The sequence below is a fragment of the Hyaena hyaena genome, unplaced genomic scaffold (assembly GCF_003009895.1).
Source record: "Hyaena hyaena isolate Hyena2069 unplaced genomic scaffold, ASM300989v1 scaffold_1279, whole genome shotgun sequence".
Taxonomy (NCBI): domain Eukaryota; kingdom Metazoa; phylum Chordata; class Mammalia; order Carnivora; family Hyaenidae; genus Hyaena; species Hyaena hyaena.
In genome coordinates this window covers 122,341-144,764 of record NW_024081909.1, presented here as the reverse complement: position 1 = coordinate 144,764, position 22,424 = coordinate 122,341, and the positions used below count along the sequence as shown (strand labels likewise).

Below are 22,424 nucleotides of genomic sequence, written 5' to 3'. Positions count from 1 at the left end.
TGAGCATCTGACTTTGGCCCAGGTCATGATCTCATGGTTCATGAGTTCCAGCCCTGCATTGGGCTCACTGCTGTCAGCACAGAGCCTGCTTTGGATCCTCGGTGCCCTGACCCCCTCTCTGCCTCTCTCCTGCTCACTCTCTCTCTCTCAAAAATAAATAAACATTTCAAAAATAATAAATGGATGAATATGGAAGGTGGTTTCTAGCACTCAAAGACTTTCACAGACTTCAGATAAAGGAAAAATATATTCTGGATGACCGTGTCTGTGTTTGTAGGATAAGCCTAGGAGACATCAGTCCTTGAATCTGACTCTACTTAGAGAAGGGCAGGGAGGTCAAGGCTGTGTAAGGACCCAGCCACAGAGGAGGATGAATCTATTGAACTGTACTGTATTTCTGTCTCCAAATGTCGAGCATGGGTCCTGTAATGGTGAGCTATACACATTGTTTACACTGTAGCAGGGTGGTGGACAGGCCAACAACACTTGGTTTTGCCAGGATGGGGTGTGGATGGGGAAGTTACTACAGAGGCCGAGAAAGAAGGGAGCGATATCTTCAGTGTCAGCTGGCCTTTTCAGTTATTATAAATGGAAAATACTTGTTTCAGACTCCTCTATACTGCAACTCATACCAGCCCCTGTAGCACTGGTCTAGCAGTCCACAGAGTACGTAAGGGATCCCAAGGGGGTGTTCTGTACCCTAAAGGAATAGTCTGGGAGACCCTCAGGCTCCATATTTTAGACCGGTGCAGGGCCTGGCTGTGTCTCTGAACTGCCCTGATACAACATCAACACTCCATTCTCCCAAGGCTGTGTGGAGACAGGGCCATGGAGCCAGAGGTTACTTCTTACAGTTTCTTCACCCCAGTGGAAGTTCTCTCTTCCCAGAACCTGAATGGGGCAACTTTGGACCTACAGCTGAACAGTGTGGGTGGGGGAGGAGAGAAAGCTCAACTCAGTATCCCTTAGGTCAGGTTTATTGCTAGAGGTCAAAGAATGTTCTTACCCCAGAGCCTCAAGCCTTTCTTCAGTGAGTCATCATGTTGGCTTCTCAAAATAACCTAACTAGAGGGTTTTTAAGCAGAGTAACTTTTGCAGAATCTGGGGAATTTATTTGGGTCATGAAAGCTTGAAGAGTTGTTTCTGCTCAGACTTGGGAGATGGGCGTGTGTGCTGAGATGACACAAATGCTTTCCCAAGTAGGAGCATAAATGCAGAAAGGTTGCTCTCTGGTGGGGCTGACAAAAATTGCAGTCCTTGGGATTCCAGTAAAAATGAAGCCAACTTTTAAGTCAGATTGCTGTTTTTGTACTTGGAGAACTAGTGTGAAGGAATACTGGCCCTCCTCTTCCTGTTGCTAAGAGATTGGTGCCTAAGGAGAACTGGCCAATAAGACCTTGACTGGGTTTCTGGCCCTTCTCCACTTAGCTGTGTGTGTGTGTGTGTGTGTGTGTGTGTGTTACTGGGATTGCATGGTGATTTACTTTACAAAGACTTTAGTCTTAAAGGTTCTGGACTAATTCCAACGTGGCTAGAGGAGTGGTTTCACCACACTAACAAGTATTGCTCTGACACTGTCTACCCAGAGGTAATATCAGATTCCACAAGTTAAGAGCTCAGTCCTATGAGACTGCCCCTCGGTTGAGATGCCATCTCATGTCCAGTTCGTTACCTGTGTTCTGATCTACAGGCTACAGACTGCAGTTCTCATGATTCCCTCCTGAAGTTTGATTAATTTACTAGAGTGGCTCACAGAACTTGGGAGACTTGTTTATTTACTAAATCACCAGTTTATTATAAAAGGACATAACTCCAGGGGCGCCTGGGTGGCTCAGTTGGTTGAGTGTCTGACTTCGGTTCAGGTCATGGTCTCACGGTTTGTGGGTTTGAGCCCGGCAATGGGCTCTGTGTGGACAGCCAGCTCAGAGCCTGGAGCCTGTTTCAGATTCTGTGTCTCCCTCTCTCTGACCCTGCCCTGCTCACACTGTCTCTCTCTCTCTCTCTCAGAAATAAATAAAAAACAAAACAAAAAACAAACAAACAAAAGAAGGACATAACTCCAGAACAACCAGATAAAAGAAATGCATAGGGCAAGGCATGGGCAAAGGGGCACAGAGCTTCTGCGTTCTCTTTGAGTGCACTACTCCCCTCTCCGGGATCCTACATGTGTTCATCAACCCAGAAAACTCTCTGAACCCCATCTTTTTGAGTTTTTATGGAGGCTTTACTACATAGGTATAATTGAGTAAATCATTGGTCATTGGCAATTAATGCAACCTCCACCCCCATCTTAGGTGATGCCACAAAGCCACTCATTAACATAACATAAGACACTCTTGTAATATTCATCACTTAGGAAATTCCAATGGTTTAGGAGCTCTGCCAGAAATGGGGATGAAGACCAAATACACACACACACACACACACACACACACACACACACATATATTATAAATCACAAAATCACAAGTATAAACAGTATAAGCTTTAATCCACACCTTTAGAGTGTTTTCTTAGCACGTGAAGTACATTTACTGGGGTCAACACTTCCCCAGAGATAGTTAAGGCATTTGGTTAGGAAGCTTGAAGAGACTGAAGACTCTTGCAGCCTAATGTCTCAGAGTCATGCTGGAAGTTTGGAGTCTATCAGTTGCGTGAGGCTCCACTTTAGGGGCACACTCAGTCACTTCGTCCAACTGTGGGGGGTGGGCCTGCCACTGGAAGGTGTATCAACTTCCAAGTGACCCTTTCATGAGAGAGCTAAGTGGGATTGCCTGCCCCCCAAACTACAAGAGAGTCATATGACCGTTTTTGTATCTCCTTGCTAATAAATATTACATGATTGGCATCATTTGGTATAACACTTGCTTTCAGTATAATCTAACACCAATTAGTAGGGTCGTGGAAGAGGGGACACACAGTCTCCCAAATGCATCAAGCTAGCTGACGGTTGCTGAATGGCCAAACTGTCTTAGATCAGTTGACAACATCCAGCGTGTCCTCCTTTTCCCATTCACCCGTGGAGGAATGACTGAACTCTACCCTATGCCTGCCCTGGGGGGTTGTGCCTGGCCACCTTGTATCATCTGGCAGTGGACAGAATGTGATGGGAGAGAGGCTGAAACAGAAGGGTCCAAGAGCGTGAGGGGTTCCTATGTATTGAGGGGGGAGAACAGGATGACCATGACTGCTAATGTCTTTGATGGTAATGGTGGTGGTGGGGAGGGGGCAGGGAGGGCAAGGAGTTTTGGTTTGATGACGATTCTTGGGCAGGGGCATCTTAGGAGAGGATTTGGAGGGTAACTGCCGTGCTAAGGGAGAAGGGGGGAGAAGCAGCACAATTGAGCTCTAGAAACAGCTGGCGATATAAGAGAGGAAAAATAATTTTCCCTCAACCCTTCCAAGCTCTTGGCTGAGACCACCCTATAGTCAAAGACTGATTAACAGGAGAAAAACAAACAGAAGTTGAGTAACCTCAACAGTATACCTACTGTATACATGGAAGATGTGCAGGAAAACAGAGTCACTCCCTCAAATGGCCTAAGCCACCACCTTAAATACCGTCTCCAGCTAAAGACAAAAGAATATATTGGGGGTAAAGAGTCAGTTATGGAGGGTTTCCAGGCCAACCACGGTGAATAAGGATATGGTTGCTAGGCCAATTTAATTCCCTGCCTTCTCCATTGATAAGAGTTTCTGGAGATTTAGTCATTTTCTCTTTCTGGTACAGAGAGGGAGACACCCTTACAAATGGAGATTTCCCTTATAAATGAAATTTCTATTCTGTTTCAGAGCTTCTCCTCTGCCTGCTGTTTCTTAAAAATAATCAGCTTAAAGTAATCCTTATACCAAAAAGGCATATTTGGGGTGACAAATCCTGCTCCCCTTCTGGCTGCAGCAAACAGCCTTGGGCTCCCAAGGTGGAGTGGGATCCTGCGAATGAATTCCTTCCTTTGGCCCCTAGGTGGGACGAGGGGAATTCTCGAATTTTCAGAGGGGGATGTACCAGGGGCCCAGCCCTCAAGTTCATTCACTCAATCGGGCTTTATTAAGCACCAATCATAAGGACCAGGAATTATGTGGTAAGCACTGCGTTAAGTTATTAAGAACGACATTTCCCTGCCTTCAGGAAGCTCTCAGCCTAGTGAGTTTACAGCCTAGCGGGGACATAAATTAATCTAATAATCTTACTTTTTCCCCCTCTTTTTTGCAAAACTACAAAAGTGGAAGTTTTGAGAAGCTTCTGAGGCTAGAAGACGTAGATCAGGGTAAAGGATGAGAGTTGCGTCCGGATAGGGTTTTTCACTTGTCCAGGTCCCAGGGTGAGAACATTTCAGAAAAACCAGGATTGAGGGGGTTGAAAGCTTTCCCGCAGCTGCTAGCACCGCGCGGGGGTGGGAAGTGAGGCCTGGCCAGGGGTCCCCAGGCGCGCGGGACCCGGCGGGCTGCTGGGGCGGGAGGAGTCTTGGGGGCTCCGGCCCCGCCCACCTGGCTCCCGGCCCCGCCGTGGGGGGGCGCTGCCTCCTCCCCGGCGGCTGGGGGCGCTGCGGCCAAGCGGCGGGGGGCGCTGCCTCCTCCGGGACGGCGGGGGGCGCTGCGGGCCGGGCGGCGGGGGCGGCCCGGGCCGGCGCGGCGAGCAGCGCGGCGGATGGAGAGTCTGGCCGCGGCCGGCGGCGCCGCCTCCTCGTCGGGCCGGGCACGGCGGGCCGGGGCCTTTGTGTGAGGCGGCGGTGGCGATGGTGCTCGGGCCCCGCGGAGCCGGGTAAGCGCGGCCGGGCAGAGGGCTGCCCCTGGCCGAGGCCCGACCCCCGTCCCGGCCTTTCCTTCGCTCTTGCTGGGCTCCCTCCTGCCCGCTCCCCTCGGCCGGACCCATCATTCCCGGCCGCGCGCCGACCCCGGCCGGTCCCGCCGCCCATCCCTTCTATCCCGTCCGGCCCGGCGCCCCGGCCCCTGTCCGCAGGCGCCCCGGGGGATCCCCCGCCCTTTGAGGAGGGACCGAGGTGCTCGGTGGCCCCCAGATTGGAGCACCCTAGCCCAATCCAACGCCCTTCTTCCTGGATTCGACCCTCCAGAGGGGAGACTGCAGCGCCAAGGGATTGTTGGGGTGCCTTCTCGGAAGTTCCCAGTCTGCGTCCCTCGCACCCCGCGACTCAGGCTTCCCAGTGCCCCGACCTGATGTGTGACCATCAGGGCCCGGGAGATGTTTGACTGGTTTCCCCAAAATGCACAGAAGCTTTCTGGACCCCAGAAAAAGTTGGGAGTTAGTAGAAGGTGGTGAAGTGGAGAAAGGGGCTGTGTCGCGCGGGGCGAGTGGTGAGACTGAAGGAGAATGTAGCTTGCTTTTCTTCCTTGGGCATGCAGGACTCGAAAAGGGGGGAAAGTGGGATCTGGCAAGCCTTCAGGAGTCTTCTCTATATAATTAGGTGCCTTCTTAGGGCATCAGGTAACTCTTGTAGTTCTGGTCAGCATATGCGTCAAGTCCCAAAGAGGGTGGTAAAAAAAAAAAATTAATAGTAAATACCACAGTGTATTCTACTTTGCTTTATTTCTTTGGGTCCTGAGCGCTTAGCTTCATCCACAGCATACAGAGAAGGTGACAGTACTATCTGGATGGGTCTGGGTTATGGCAAGACAAGAGAGTAAGCAGGTAGCGTGAGGTAGGGAGAGATGGGAACTCCTGAATGAGCAAGAAGTTTATTTAGGGACTGAAAGGACACAGCATTGATAGGAAACTAAAAGATAGAGCAACCTTATTTTGCCCTCACTGGCTTATGGATCCTTGATTATTGTGTCCAAGGATGTCTATGGCATTTGGCAATTGTAAGAGAAGTGAATGTACTCAATGAGATAGGAAAGCTTGTATTCAGGAAGAAATTGGGAAATTAGTTATGAGTAAAGTCTGAGCCCATGGCTTTGATAATGAAATAAAAACTGTGTCTGAAAGGGTGCCTCTCGCTTGGCTCTAAGGCACTAGCTCCTGTCCAACCAGGCCTACAACATCTCTTACTGACTCTTAAAGACCAAGCTATCCATTATTTTCCCCAATACTTTTGGATTTTGTTAGGGCGATTCTGTGAAAGTGCAGGGAGAGAGGTCATTCTCCCGTCATTTGTGCTGTCCTTGTGCCCAGCAGCATAGACCAGCTCTCCACGTCCATTGTCCTCTGCTTTCCACCCAGGGCTTGGACACTCTTAGACGAGCGGGGTTTTCTTCCGCAGAGCTCCTTGCCTGCAGGGATGTGTGTGGCCATCCACCTCTTGCTTTTACTGTCCGCAGGTGAACCGTGCTGATACAGAGGCGACTTCACAGGAGCTGCTAAGATGGGCATGAGGATCAAACTGCAAAGCACCAACCACCCCAACAACCTGCTGAAGGAACTCAACAAGTGCCGGCTCTCAGAGACCATGTGCGATGTCACCATTGTGGTGGGGAGCCGCTCCTTCCCGGCCCACAAAGCTGTTCTGGCCTGTGCCGCTGGCTACTTCCAGAACCTCTTCTTGAATACTGGGCTCGATGCCGCCAGGACCTACGTGGTGGACTTCATCACCCCCGCCAACTTTGAGAAGATCCTGAGCTTTGTCTACACGTCAGAGCTCTTCACAGACCTGATCAATGTTGGGGTTATCTACGAGGTAGCTGAGCGCCTGGGTATGGAAGATCTCCTTCGGGCCTGTCACTCCACCTTTCCTGATCTGGAGAGCACTGCCGTGGCCAAGCCCCTGACCGGTGCCAGTGAGGGCCACTCTGGTGCCCAGAGCTGTAGCGCGGCAGAACCTGCCTATCCCCTTGGAGACTTCCGGGCTGGTGGGGAGCACTTCGGCCCTGATAGAAATTATGTGTTACCTTGTGATGCTGGAGGAAGCTGTAAAGACGAAGAGAGAAATGTTACCGGTGACACTAACCACAGCCTGCCTCTGCCACAGCAGCCACTGCCACCAAAGACAGAAGACCATGATGCTCCTGCCCCTTTCACATCTGTTCCCAGTATGGTGACTCAGCCAGGCCTCGGCACTGCCAGCATGGCCGTCCAAACCAGCACGAGCTCCTGCCAGCCATACAAAGTTCAGAGCAACGGAGACTTCAGTAAAAACAGTTTCTTCACCACTGACAATGCGATTGACATTACCACTGGGACCAACTCCTGCCTGAGCAATAGCGACCATTCCAAAGATCCAGGCTTTGGGCAGATGGACGAGCTCCAGCTGGAGGACCTGGGGGACGATGACTTGCAGTTTGAAGACCCCACTGAGGAGATAGGCACAGCCGAGGAGGTGATCGAGTTGAGTGACGACAGTGAGGATGAGCTGACTTTTGGGGAGCATGACAGCCGAGAGAATAAGGCCATGCCCTGCCAGGTGTGTAAGAAAGTTCTAGAGCCCAACATTCAGCTGATCCGACAGCATGCTCGGGACCACGTGGACCTGCTAACAGGCAACTGCAAGGTCTGTGAGACCCACTTCCAGGACCGAAACTCCCGGGTGACCCATGTCCTGTCCCACATTGGTATTTTCCTCTTCTCCTGTGACATGTGTGAAACTAAATTCTTTACCCAATGGCAGCTGACCCTCCACCGACGGGATGGAATATTTGAGAACAACATTATTGTCCACCCCAATGACCCCCTGTCTGGGAAGCTGGGTTTGTTTTCAGGGGCAGCCTCCGCAGAGTTGAAGTGTGCTGCCTGTGGGAAGGCACTGGCCAAAGATTTCCATGTGGTCCGGGGACACATCCTGGACCACCTGAACCTGAAGGGGCAGGCCTGCAGCGTCTGTGACCAGCGTCACCTCAACCTCTGCAGCCTCATGTGGCACACGCTGTCCCATCTCGGCATTTCAGTCTTCTCCTGCTCTGTCTGTGCGAACAGCTTTGTCGACTGGCAGCTTCTGGAGAAGCACATGGCTGTGCACCAGAGCCTGGAGGACGCCCTCTTCCGCTGCCACTTGTGCAGCCAGAGCTTCAAGTCGGAGGCTGCCTATCGCTACCATGTCAGCCAGCACAAATGCAGCAGTGGCCTTGACGCCCGGCCTGGCTTTGGGCTCCAGCACCCAACTCTCCAGAAGCGGAAGCTGCCAGCAGAGGAGTTCCTGAGTGAGGACCTGGCTCTGCAGGGCCAGCCTGGGAACAGCAAGTACAGCTGCAAGGTCTGCGGCAAAAGGTTCGCACACACGAGCGAGTTCAACTACCATCGGCGGATCCACACGGGCGAGAAGCCGTACCAGTGTAAGGTGTGCCACAAGTTCTTCCGAGGCCGCTCAACCATCAAGTGCCACCTGAAGACGCACTCGGGGGCCCTTATGTACCGCTGCACGGTCTGTGGCCACTACAGCTCCACGCTGAACCTCATGAGCAAGCACGTCGGTGTGCACAAAGGCAGCCTCCCGCCCGACTTCACCATCGAACAGACCTTCATGTACATTATCCATTCCAAAGAGGCAGAAAAGAACCCGGACAGCTGACTGGGCCCCAGCGAAGCTGAGGGGAGCTCCCAGGCGGCAGCCAGGACGTTGATTTTTTAGTGGCTGTTGGTCCCTCTCCAGCCAAAGTTTCAATTTTGCCTTGCTAGGAATTCTGTTCTGTCTTGCGTTTCAAGAAGAAAAAAAGAAAGAGCACACGAGCTGTTACTGTATTTGAGAAGCAACGGCCCTATCATGTTTACCTCCTTACCTGTTCCTGCCCAGGAAGGGCTGTGGTTTTTGATTCTTTTGAGGCTGGTTTGGGGATCTGGTCAGGCAGTTGGTGTCCACTAGATCCCCTCTCCGAGCCTCTCAAGTTTTCGTTTACGGATAGGTTTTATGCTGCTAAGAATCCAACCAACGGCCTCACTGAATAGAGGAGGCGGAGAGAGGGCTTTTCACTGTGGGTATTAGGACCAGATTTCCAACTGGGACACCCATCTTTGAGAGAGATTTTTGGAAATTCGGTCTTTCAGAAAAGACTAGTCAGCAGGGCAGCTCCCCTCAGGCTCCCAGCCCAGCCCTCAGCAGGGAAAAGGCGGATGGGATGGAGGCACCTGCTGGTTGTGACGCTCTAATCTGCTGATGGGACAGGAAAATCTTTTGGCAGCTAGATCCAAACTGGGGACAAAGCTTTCTATTTAGGTCAGAACGCTTTGGGATGAGTCCTTGCCAGTCAGAAGAGGTGTCCCGCTGTGCTGCCAGAGGCAGCAGCCAGGATGGACAGGATGGGAAGTTTCTCCTTTCTCCTCAATTCCAAAGAAATACGATTTTATGGAGTTATAGCCCAGGTTGTTAGGCCTTTCCTGCGGGGTAAAGAGGACAAGGAGCCACTTTGATGTAGTCACCTCCATCGAGCTTGAGTTTCCTGGTGGAGAGGTGGGGATGTCTCTGACAGCAGCAGCCTTGCCTTAATTTACATCCAGTCTCCCACCTAGAAGTGTGTTTGACCTATGGTGTTGATGAGAAGACCCCATGAGGTGGCAGAGTGATGGACTGTGACCCCTTCAGGATCGAAGGGACCCGGGTAACGCGGTGTGTAGCGGGTTGCGCGTTCTGTCTGTCTGTCCCAGTCTGGTAACCTGTTGTTTACTTTGTACTCTAACTGGCCGGGAGCTTTGGCAGCTCACCTTTGACCTGCTGGAATTTATCCTGATCTGTCATGGCATCGCCACCAGGGGGCGCTATTAGACGGCAGCTGGTTTAGGCCCTCCCTCGGTGGCTGTGATGGAGTCTGCGCAGTCCTTGGGGCTGCTTGGCTCTGTTCTCAGTGGCTTTTGAGGGGTTCCTGCCCAAAGAAGGCTTGAGGGAGAGGGCCCTCGGATCTCGCATATTCACAAGGTAGCACCTCAGTAACTCACTACCTCACCCTGCTCAGGCGAGCTCTGGGAGTCCCTGGCCTAGGCCCTGCCACTGCCCTTGGTGGGACTCAGCAGCACCCCGGGCTGTTTCACAAGCAAGTGGTTTTAATTAACTCACAAAGCCTTTTTGGACAATGATATTTATTTATTTTTGCTTTTATATACATATTATCCAGCATCTCTTTTGGATTAGTGACTTCAGGAAAATGAGTTTCTCTCCAGCCAGTAGCCATATTCCAGGGGACAGTCCTGGCCAGAGATTTGGGAAACAGGGGCTAGAACTAGGGGAGAATGTATCAAGCCTTTAAACAAGCAAATTCTTTTCTTTCTCTCCAGATGGTCTCTTGCATTACCCTTTAGATAATGGATGTAAGTTCCTGAAATTTGGGGCTTATTAAATTCCTAGGACTTTTATCCCTCTTCCTTCCTGTGATTGAATAGACTGGGCATTGTGTTGAGGGTAACAAGTTATATGAAGGACATTTTTGCACATTTTCTCATCCTTCCTAAACTTGGAAAGCTATGTTAAGACAAGGTGTAAAGGCAAGCCAAAGCTCCGTTGCTTTTGGACTTGCTGTCTCTGTCCCTAACCCTAAATTGATAAAGCCTCCCGGTTAGGGTGCATGTCTCTGGCGAGGTGACTGTTAACATGAAGGGATTTGTACAAGTGGCCACTTTTAACCATTTAAACCCAACTTATTAAATGTTCCCTCAGGACATTCTTGTCAGGAGAGCAGTGTTGAGACTTTTTTTTTTTAACTTTGTTTTGAGAGAGCGAGAGTACAATACAAGCAGGGGAGGGGCAGAGACAGAAACAGAATCCCAAGTAGTCTCCACACTGTCAGTACAGAGCCCAGTGCAGGTCTCGAACCCACGAACCGGGAGATCATGACCTGAGCTGAGATCAAGAGCAAGATGCTTAACCGACTGAGCCACCGAGGTGCCCCACTGCTGAGACTTTTCATCCCTGACTGACTTCTCCCTTTCTTTCCCATGCTGATCATTAGATATTTAAGGAGAATGTGTGAAGGGCTACAGTCAAGTGTCTGCTAAGCTTTTCAAGGCTGGTTAATTCCCAGATGCTTGATGAGGACTGATTTTTGAATGGTCAGATTTGAGAGAAGTGATACTTACTGGAACCCAACCAGGTAGCTGAGAATGGATCAATGTGCTGGAGAAACCGTCTTCCTTAACGGAGGGCATTGTAGATGCTGGGTAGTCTGTATACTTAACCTGAAACTGTGAAGTTTTCTCTTTTTGCCTGTAAACCAAAAAGCAAATCCTTGAAACTTTGTCCCTGAAACACTAAACAAAAAACTGCATCCCCTGATCTCCTGAGGTCAACCCTGAGGTTGATCAGGGTGACCTGGTTGGTTGCAGTTAGACATGTAGCAGGGTCAGTAGCTCATGAGGCTCACTGACCAAACCCTCTTCCTCTGCTTGTCCCCTTATTCACACCTGACCCTTCCCTTTGTTTGGAGTCATGTTTGCTGCCTCCAGGTCATTCTTTTCTGAACTGTTTTACTTGAAACTATTGTGGCAGAGGGCACTCTGGGATACCTGGTCAGAGGTATTCATTTTCTTTTGAGTTTTTACATTTTTTTCAACCTTTTGTTTGATTTTGTTGCACCCCTGCACCCCCACCTTGGAGCTCAGTTTAGCAGTCTGCTGTATTGTTCTGAGGTTCTATTTAACCCCTGAATGTCTTGTCTTCTCCCTTTTCCCTCTTTCTTGTTCTGTACTCAGGACCAGCTACATAATTTGCAGAGCCCCTTGTTTAAAAATGAAGAATTTCAAGATGGCGAATATAGAGCATTAAACCAACATGAGGCTATTCCCAACCTGTTTCTTAAGGGGAAAAGGTAATACTTGTATGGCACATGGAAATAAATAGCAGAGACTGCTTTTGGCCAGAGGAGGGAAGCTGGTCAGAGGTACTCATTACCGCTTCTCCTGTGACCCATTGATGGCTCATTGATGCCACAGCGCCTGCTGGGATGTGCTGCTGTACTTTAGTACTTGGTCCTAAATTTTAAGACCCCAGGGAGCCTCTATAGTTCATGACTAGGTGGAAAAAAAGGAGGTGGGAGTTGGGCCCTTAGGAAAGGTGGCCCCTAAGAACCAGGAAGTGGTTAAAATTTGTTTTTGACTTTCTTCCTTCCCGATCTGTCAGCACCCCTTTGTCTCCAGGACAAACCTTTGGGCTTAAATACCTTCTCCCCAGTCAGGTTTTGCTACTGATGGATTTTCTTCGTCTTCTGGCCTCATGCTGTGCCCTAGTCCTGAGACTGCTCATCTTTGGAAGCGAATTTAAATCCTTTTATAGATGGACACTGATTTTGTTGGCACGGGAGTGGGCTGTGTGGAGAAGTCTGGCCATCTGGAGGTCCCCACACCTCTTTTTGCCTCAGGCCTGCACTGAGTGAGTCAGGAAGTGCAGGCACACAGCATCAATTTCATCGTGATCACGTGTCGTAAGCTGAACACCCGAATTGAAATGAAACTGTTTTGATTTCAAGGTTTCTTTAACACCCCTCCCCTGTCCAGCCCGCCCTCCCCTGCCGCCTCTGCTAGTGAAAGTCTCTTACGAAACCAAGAAGAGTTGTTGACGTCTAACTTCCTTCCATTAAATTAATGAGTACTGACCTCCTAATATTTAAGTGTTTACTATCTATTGCTGTAAAGTTTTGTATATTTTGTAAACTTCTTTTCCCAAACAGTAGATGTCTAAAATCGTTGTACATCTGATTCTTTTATATTCCATTGTTCAGCACAAAGTGTGGTTTTTATTTAGAATAAAAAAAAAGAAATTTGAAACGGGAATTCTTTTCCTCTTGACTGGGGTTACTGTCCGTTGTTGAGGAGGTCAGGGCCCAGCACCCGGGAGCGCCAGCATTCTCAGCAGCTGCCAACATTCTTCCAGGTGACAAGTTTCCTTTCCTGCAGCTGGAATTCCCCAGGGCTAACTTGTTGACCTGTTTTTAGTGGGAAATTAAGTCAATAACCCAACCTTTCCAAGGGAAACCTCCCTGAGGGGATCTTCCATTGGCCCAGAGAGTAGTGGGACTCTGCTCATGTCTAGTTGGACCAGAGATCTGGCCTCAAATTGTCCTGCCAGTGCCATCTGATTCACTGACACAGTATGTCGGAGCAGACAGAGGCCAATCCAGGAAGGAGGCAGAGGTTTGGCATAATCTCACGAGGTCGATAACAAATGTGCCTCCGCATAAAAGGAGATAGACCTCAGCCCATTTGGGCCATTTGGTCTCAGCACGGGCCAGGCATGGCCCTCATCAGTGCACAGTAAGTGCTGAGCGGAGCAGCCTTGCTACAGAGTCAGCATTGCAGGGTCTCTGTCCTCCTGAGGCCCTAAGAATGTATTCATGCTTCCCTGGGTGAGAACGGTTGCCAGAGAAATCTGTGAGAAGAGTGAGACCGTGGGGGGATGGCCTCTGAGGTCACCTGGGTTGTGACAGGTGTAAAATTGGGTTTCCTTTAGGAAACTTCTAGAGCCCAAGTCAGAGGAGGCAGTGATATAGGCATCAGATTTTGGCTTGGTTTTCATATGAGCACAAGGGAAGAGAGTCTGTTTAATGCATTTTCTATATTATTAGGTTAAGCCTTTACTGCAACTCCATGGTACAACCTGGACTCTTCTGGCTGAAAAGACTCTAGCTCTGCCACTGAGCAGCTGCTTATCTGTCACTTAAGACCCTTTCAGATTTGGGCCCAGCAAGCAGGAGGATCATAGGAGGATCTCCCTCTGTGCTCCTGACAAACAGGTATGTACACTGTTGGAGCAGCGTTTCATGCATCTGGTGAATATGGTTTCAGATATCTAAGAACAGAGGAGAAGAGTGCTCTGGGTCAGTGCTCTGGCTCATTCCAAGGTAAACATTCCAGAAACACTGAGAACTTAAGCAGGACAGAGGCTCCCAGTGATCACGTACACAGGCCCTTCATTCTCCACAGGCAGGATTAGGAGGCCAGAGACGTGCAACCAGTGCTCTGTCCTGATCTTAGGTTTTGCCTTCATGGACACAGGCCTATTCCCAACTGATAAATGAGTCTTTAAAAAAAATTTTTTTTAAGTGTTTTATTTTATTTTAGAGAGAGAGAGATAGAGCGTGAGCAGGGGAGGGGCAGAGAGAGAGGGAGACATAGAATCCAAAGCAGGCTCCAGGGTCTGAGCTGTCAGCATGGAGCCTAGCGCCTGGCTCGAACTCATGAACCACAAGATCATGACCTGAGCTGAAGTTGGACGCTCAACTGACTGAACCCCCCAGGTGCCCCGATAAATGAATCTTTTAGAGAGCCCTACCTATTTTTAAGATTTTTTAAATTGATTTTTATTTTGAGAAACAGAGCATGAGTAGGGGAGGAGCAGAGAGAGAGAGGAATCCCAAGCAGGCTCTGCACTGTTCGAACTCACGAACCTTGAGATCGTGATCTGAGCTGAGATCAAGAATTGGACACTTAACTGACTGAGCCACCCAGGAACCCCCAGAGGACCTACTTGTTGATAAGAAGACTTTTCCTATCTATCGGACAAGCATGAATAGAAGTTGCAGGACAAGAAAATTATGAAAAGACCTGGCCAGGGAGAATGAAGTTCAAGGGTGACAACTGACTTAGAAGAATACCCGAGTGGGGCACCTGGGTGGCTCAGTTGGTTAAGCATCCGACTTCAGCTCAGGTCATGATTTCACAGTTCATGAGTTCACACCCCACGTTAGGCTCTGTGCTGACCACTCAGAGCCCGGAGCCTGCTTTGGATCTTGGGTCTCGCCCTCTCTCGGCCCCTCCCTGCTTGTACTCTCTTTTTCTCTCAAAGATGAATAAATAAGCATTTTTTTAAAAAAAGAAGAATACCGGAGTTCTGCCCTGTGACAGAATCAGAAAATTTCTACCTCCCCATCCCATGCAGGGGACAAGGGCTGAGGGACAGAGCATCTGTCAGTGCCTGCTGCTGGCTGTCCCAAGGTCTGCTCCCGGAATGGATATCCCTTGATATTTGCCCATGATATGGAAAGAAAGGGAGGGATGGGGATGGGTTTCTGATAGCCTCCCTTTCTGGAAGTCTGGATATACCCTAGATCTGAAGCAGAGAGCAAGTGAGCTGTGAGGAGCACTAACTCTGAGATGGCTCCTCTGCTTTGGGGGAAGGGAAGTAGGGTGGATGAAGGAGAGAGTGTCAGCAAGGAAATGGAGCCACTTCCTGGATGGTGGGGAGGGTGGGGAGCCAGACCTCTGCTTCACCCTCTCCATTTGTCATCTCACTGAGGATGCTAGGAACGTCCTGCTGAGGCCTCCTGGTTCCTTGGCCTCTGACCTCTTGTCCTCTCGGCCTGCATAGTGTGCCGGGAGAACAGCAAGCACACAAACAGAGGAAAGTTGTGTGAGGTCGCTGTGGAGCACACTCCTTCTGGCCAGGGGGATTGCTGAAATGAATGCATCTCTCTGCTGATCATCCCTTTAGCCTATTCCAGCTGGAAGGACCGAGTTTTGAAAGAGCCAGAGTCATGGCTGTCTCTGTTATTTATTTCACCTTTTTTTTTTTTTTCCTGAGTGTCTTCTTTAGTCCCGAGGACCGAGACAAATACTACAACACCAAGGACCTGTTCTCTACACCTCCCTGGCTCCTCTCCTCCTCCCCACCTCAATATTGTAAGACGTACTCAAAATTGACCATAAGTGTTCTGACCCTTTCCCAAAGTCTCTTACCTATATCTCTAGCTTTCTAGTTTGCTGATGGAGAAGAGTAGGAGCTACCTCAGTTGCCTAGGAGACCCTGAGGGGCAGGAATGGATGAGGTAGTTGGCACTTAGAGGTTCAGGCTTGGGTGGTGCTGGGGCCTGCTTGGGCGGGCTGGGCACCCTCCTTGGTGATGATGATGGAGTGCTGAGTGGAGGAGGAGGAGGAGGAGGAAGCACGTCTGTCCCCCCTGGCCCGGACCTTGGGGAGGTAATGGACCACAGCGCTCAGCAGCTGGTCCCGGAACCTTGGGCTGAGAAAGTTGTAAAGGATAGGGTTGGCGACACAGTGGAGCATGGAGAAGCAGTCGATGATGTCGTAGAAGAAGTACAGCAGGTGGACCAGGTAGCAGTGGAGGGAGACATGGGTCCCGTGCAGCGTGAGCAGCAGCAGGGTCACATGGTAGGGCAGCCAGCAGATGGCAAAGACGGTCACATAGGCACACACCAGCAGGCAGTGGCGCCGGCCCTCTGGCCATCCTGCGCGCCGAAGGCGGCAGGCCGTCAGCACGTTGAAGATCACTAGGAGTGGGAAGGGCAGCATGAAGCCCAGGACGGTGGTGGACAGGGCCACCACCAGGGCCCATGTGTTGTATGTTTCAAAGGGTGCCATGAAGAGGCACATGGGCTCCGAGCTCTCCACCAGCTGGATGTGCACCACCTCAGGCAGTGGGATGATGGCCGAGAGGACCCAGACACCTGCACACACGGCCCGCCGCATCTGGTGCTGGTGGCGCTGCCAGGAGGGAGAGGTGGTGGTGAGGGTGATGTAGCGGTCAATGCTGAGGCACACCAGGAAGAAGATGCTGCTGTACATGTTGGCAAAGTAGAAGTAGTGAGTGAAGCGGCAGGAGAAGCTGCCCCAGAGCCAGGTGTAGTCCAGCATGACCTCCAGCATCCACACAGGCAGAGATAGGATGATGCCCAGGTCCGCTATGGCCATGTTGAAGATGTAGAGGTTCAGCAGCCCTGCCTGGCCCAGGCAGCGCCAATTGACGCAGATCACCAGGAGATTCTCCACCAGCCCCACCACAAAGATGGCCAGGTAGAGGACAAAGAGGGTCACTTGCTTGGTGTCTTCTCTCAGCTCCATGTGGCACTCGGGCAAAGTGTGGTTGAAGAAGTAGAGCAGTTCATTCCAGTTGTGGATCTCTCCAAAGTCACTGGCAGGTGCTGTGGTGAACCCCTCTGTGGGGGTAGGCCCCGTGTTGCCCTTGCCTGACATCAGGACCAGCAAATGCCTGGTAGGGAGAAGAGAGGGTTGGAAGAGAACAAAGACCTCAAAAGCAGCCTTACGTCTCAAGTTAGTGGGCCACCAGGACCAGGAGGCTTTGGGGAAAGATTCTGGGTCTGAAGAGGCAAGGAAGGCAGTTTAAACATTCAAACTGCAGATAAATAGCACACAACTCCCTTGCCAGCTTTCACCTGTGAGCAGAGACATTTTGTTAGGACTCAGCGGTGGCAGAGACCAGAACTGTTGGTGCCCGACCAGATTCCTCCCCGGCCTGGCCAGTCCCATCCTGTCTCCAGCCCTAGCCACCCCTTGGCCCTTTCATGTGAAGTCTTACTCTGTCTCACCATCTGGGCTATGGATGTGGGACACGCGCGCGCGCGCGCACACACATACACACACACACACACACACACACACACCTCTGATTTATCCCTAGGAACATCTGTGGATTGTGCAGGAAAGCCCTGATTCCCTTCTTCCCTGAGACAGGCTGACACCCACCTGAGTTTCTGTCGTGAGCGCCTCTGGTCCTGGAGGTCCAGTGGGTCTGGGCTGCTGGGGAGCTGCACGGAGACTGAAGGGACTGTGGCCGTGGGGCTGGCTTTGCTGTGGGCTTCAGGGCCGTCCTTCTCATCCAGGAAGCAGTATCACTGGCTGAGGCTCTGTGGGAGAGGGTCAGTGTTTTTCCTGCCTTCCCCCAATCCAGATAGAGGGGAAGTCACAGCAGAAGACCCAGTGTGCCAGGGGCGGGGAGGAGTCAGGCTGCAAGCATTAAAATCCAGACTCTTGAGTCACTAGCTAGTGAATTTACCTTTTTAAGCCTCAGTCCCCTCCTCTGCAAAATGGGACGATAATATCTACTAACGGATGTTGTGGGAATTAATTGAGCTAACAAGGTGAAGTGCTTAGCAGAGGGCTGGCCCTCTTACTTTACACATGTATGTGTTTTCTACCCTAAATTGGCTTGGAATCCCACTCTCCCCTGTCTGCTGGTTCCTACAAAAGCAAGACTGGATGGGGGTGGGCAGGCTAAAATAAATCTGAAAATCAGCCAGGCTTTTAGTTACTCTGCCCTTCACAGCTGGCTCGCACCCATCCCTTGCCATTCTCCCCAGCCTGCATCTTGGCCCTGGGTGGAGGATCTAGAGACAGAGAGAAGATTAAATGTGCGGTAGGAAAGGGGGTTGCATTGAGCTTCAGGGAGCTTCCTAGACGGGGAGGGGGAGAACAGCATCCTTCCCCTACTGCCTCATACTTCCCGTGAAGTGTGGCCAAGGGTGGCTGAGAGAGAGACAGACACCAAGCTTCTCTCTCCTTCCAAGCTAGAGGGCAAGGCTCAGAGTCCATGGATGCATGTTTTTGGTGAAGATCTCGTGTCAGCAGAGCCTCCTGCTTCTCAGACTACTTTCACCTCAGTTAATCGTTTGATCCCTGAGCTACCCTGTGGTATCCCCTGTGGGGGGAAAGGATGGGCCATTAAGCCCCGAGAGATAGCCCGTCCCATAAGCCTCACATCGCAAGGTATGTTGGCTGGAGGGAATTGTGTGTGCACATTTCATCAAGGTGAAGTTCCCATAACAATATTAACTAGCTTTAAGTGTACAATTTGGTGGCATTTAGTACATTCATGTTATTATGTAACCACCATGTCTATCTAGGTCCTAACATTTTCAAAACCCCCAAAGACAACCTCATACCTGTTAAGTATTCCCTACTTCCCTCTTCCACCAGCCCCTGGCAATAACCATTCTGCTCTCTGTCTCTGTGGATTTACCTATCATGGCTATTTAATATAAATGGAATCATAAAATGTGTGAGCCTTGTGTCTTTTTTTTTTCACTTAACATATTGTTTTTGAGGCTCACCCTCATTGTAGCATGTATCTGTATTTCATTACCTTTTATGGCTGAGTAATGTTCCACTGCATGGATATGCTACATTTTGTTTATCCATTCAAAGAGGTGATTTTTTTTAAGTTTGCTAATTAATTTTTTGTTGTAGTGAAATAAATATAACATCAAATTTACCATTTTAGCTATTTTTTGAAAAGGGTTTATTTTGTAGAGACTCAAACAGAGCATGCAGAGATGCAGAGAGAGAGAGAGAAAGAGAGAGGGAGACAGAATCTGAAGCAGGCTCCAGGCTCTGAGCTGTCAGCACAGAGCCCATCGTGGGGCTTGAACTCATGAACTGTGAGATCACGACCTGAGCTGAAGTCTGATGCTTAACCAACTGAGCCACCCAGGTGTCCCACCAGTTTAACTATTTTTAATTATACAGTTCAGTAGCATTAAGTAAGGGGTGCCTGGCTGGCTCAGTAGGTAGAACATGTGACTCTTGATCTGGGGGTCGTGAGTTCAAGCCACACATTGGGTGTAGAGATTAATTAAGTAAAGTAATTAATACTTTTGTTAATTAATTAAGTAAGGATATTCCCATTGTTGTGCAACTATCTCCATGAGAGGGGTATTTTTAATTTTGCAGTTTTCTTAAACCCTTCTATAGAAAAGCATTTTCTATTTATAACACTTCTGATGCCAAATATGTAGGGGTTTTTCTCCAGTACCAATTAATTTTCCAACTCCCTGGGCACCCTATAACAGTGGAAATCCTAAAATTTATCAATTCTGACACCAATCTGAAGTTAGCGTCAGACTCCTCAGGTTTAAGGTCTCAGTTCCCTTAGTTCCCACTTTAGATGCCAGTTACAAACATGACTCTGTCCAACATGGTAACAAAGCCCCATAATGCCCCCACCTCAGTGTCAATAATTTGCTAGAATAGGTCACGAAACTCTGGGAAACATTTACTTTGTTCGCTGGTTTATTATAAAGGATACAAATGAACAGTCAGATAAGGAGGTCGGGAAGGGTCCTGAGCTTTGTTCCCATGGAGTTGGGTCCACTGGCCTCCTGGCATGTGGATATATGTTCACTGTCCCAGAAGCTCTGTGAGCTTGATAGTTTAGGAATTTTTAAGCCTGCTTCAACATATAGGCATGATTTATTATTACTTATAACTCTGGTCTCTGACTTCTTCCCAGAGGACAAGAGGTGAGGTTAGGAGTTCCAGGCTTCTAAGCAAGGCTTGGTGTTTCTGGGAGTCAGTCCCCATCCTGAAACTATCTAGGAAATTCCAAAGGATTTAAGAGCTCAGGAATTGGGGGGGGGCAGAGACCATATGCATATTTCTTATTATGTCACATGTCTACTCACACATCAGACCGCCCCTAGATCAAGAACTCCGTCATGATGAGCTATGACAATGTAAAATGTGGTTTACTTTGATTTTTCAGACAGTTCTGTTTTCTCTCTCTTTTGAATCTCAGTTTCTATCCTATGGATATCATTTTTCAATGGGGAGCCTTCTGAGAATTCTCACTTCCTTCTCCATAACTTTGACCCATGCAGACGAAGGGTCTACTAGACCAAGCACCCTCCAGCAAGACCCAGTTCTGGTCTCCGCTCTCTCTACATATTCTGACTCATTGCCATTTCCACTCCTCTCAAGACAGCATTGAATAGCTCATGTCTCCTGGGTCTCCAGAATCTTTGACCCCAGGATCTTTTCCCTCCCATATGGAGACATCACCCTCCACCTGCTCCCTGGCCCCCCTTCCCCACATCACTGAATGTGTATTTGCAGCAGGAGGAAATGATGGGGTGCCTTCTGGCAGAGACACAGAGGGAAAGCTGCTCCCTCAGGAAGAAATAAGTGACAGCTCTGCAGTTTTCATGTGGCTGTTTTTCTTAGGAGGGAGGAGGTATGCAGCTGGAGAGAGAGAGATTGGAAGGAAGGGAAAGACAGAGAGGGCAGGACCCAGGCTTCTTGCCAACCTGAGGAGGAGGGGAGCAGCACACAGCTTTGCTCCAAGTAACAGGAACAGCAGCTGCAAAACAATTCCTGGAAATTTGCTCTTTCTCCTCCCTACACCTCCCCAACTTTTTTTTTCCAAAAAATGTAGACAAGATATTGTGATCAACAATCAGAAAGGAAGGAAGGTATCAGGGAGGAGTTATTGAAGGCACAGATAAAAGCAGGCAGCTTCCCAGGGTCAGGTGGGGGCCAAGGGCTTGTGCCTGGACCCTGGAAGGAGGGGTGAGCAGGCTGTCCCAGGAATCCCCCTGCCTGTCTGGCCTGTGTGGCTCAGGACCTTACTTTGTGTGTTGAGGGCAGATGGACTATGGACTGGGTTAGGCTGAGGAGTTTGGCAACGACTGTCCTTCCACTCCCAGCTTCGCTTCCAGCGGGTCATTGAGTACAGAAGCCAAGTCCAGCCACAGAAGTCATTTTGCCCTCCTGCCACAGCTTTCCCATGCCAGGGAGGCAGCCTTATCTGCCCAACAGCACCAGATTAGGAACTCCCCAGGTGCCCCAAAGAGGGATGTGGTCCAGCGACTCTGTCCTTGGCTCTGCTCAGCTCTTTCCTGCTTATTGGCTCTTCACTGAGGCACAGTGGAGATAACACTACTTCAGGGACCAGACCTGACTTTGACACCATGTTCTATCACTTAGGAGCTGTGTGACTGCACAAGTCACTTGACCTTCCTGAGTCTCAGTTTCTTTATATGTAAAGTGAGGTTACTGATGCTTCCTTCTGGGGTTATTGTATGGGACCTATGAGATATGTAAAGTGCTTGGCATAAGCATGTTCCTTTTCCACCGTTTGGGGATGAGGAAGGAGCAATCCCTTCTTGTGGAATTACCTTGAGATACCTCTTCCTAGTCCCATCACTATGAGCCATTTTTCTCTCAGTTGGATCGACGGCAGCTTCCTCTTTCATTTAGTTGTCTGGTGTTCTGTTTCTTACATGGAAGGTCAAGAATATTCCCAGTGCCACTATGAATTATTGCAAAGAAATGTAGTAACAGTTAGCATTTATTGAATACTCACCATTCGTCAGGTATGATTACAAGGTTCTTGCCATGTACTGTTATCCTCATTAAATTGTTTTACACTGTCATAGGCAAGACTTCTATCGTGTTGTGAGGCACAGAGAAAGTCACACCACTAGGACTTCAGTAAATCCTTATTATAGGATTTCTTGACCTAGATTCCTGGCACTTAATGGCTTCAGGTGGTCTGTGAACTCCCTGAAAACCATACTCAAAATCCTATATATTGTGTTAAGTCATTTTTATGGGGCTTAGAGTCTTCCTTACATTCTCAAAAGGGTCCACAATGTCCAAGAGGTTAAAAAATGACTGCTCTTGAAGCACTTCTCATGGATGGGGGTAGGAAAAAAAAAGTAGGGTGCAGCATATACTTCTGTGGAGGGGACTCAGCCTTTGGAATTCTGGGAAATTTCTTGAGTGAAAGCAAAGTCTCCTTCATGGAGGCTGAGAGAAGCATGGGATGACCTGGGGAGAGGTTGAAAAAGGGGAGGTGAATGGTCTTTGCTTTCACAAGATGAAGGACAATTGTTTCCTCCCTATGATTTCCCAAGAGAATGCATGTGCAGGTGTGCAAGGTTAGTGCAAGCAAGAGGAGGCTCTGAGGGACTGACAGACACTGGAAGGCCCCCAGAGAAACTGGCATGACCCAGCAGCCTCCCAGCATGCCTCCACTCTTCCCCACCCTGCAATTTCCTATCCATCTCCTGGCCTTTGTCACTCCCTCAGG

The 22,424-nt window shown here is 49.6% G+C and overlaps 2 protein-coding genes across 2 annotated transcripts; one reads left to right on the top strand and one right to left on the bottom strand.

The window, feature by feature from the left end:
• Nucleotides 1–4,737: 4,737 nt before the first annotated feature.
• ZBTB39 (zinc finger and BTB domain containing 39) lies at nt 4,738–10,606 on the top strand. The gene is made up of 2 exons (XM_039223100.1): nt 4,738–4,762; nt 6,277–10,606. The coding sequence occupies exon 2, from the start codon at nt 6,321–6,323 to the stop codon at nt 8,454–8,456; it is 2,136 nt and encodes a 711-aa protein (XP_039079031.1). The 5' UTR covers nt 4,738–4,762; nt 6,277–6,320; the 3' UTR covers nt 8,457–10,606.
• A 5,040-nt stretch (nt 10,607–15,646) lies between these two features.
• GPR182 (G protein-coupled receptor 182) lies at nt 15,647–16,792 on the bottom strand. The gene has a single exon (XM_039223101.1). It carries the CDS (start codon nt 16,790–16,792, stop codon nt 15,647–15,649), a length of 1,146 nt encoding a protein of 381 aa, XP_039079032.1.
• Nucleotides 16,793–22,424: the final 5,632 nt, after the last annotated feature.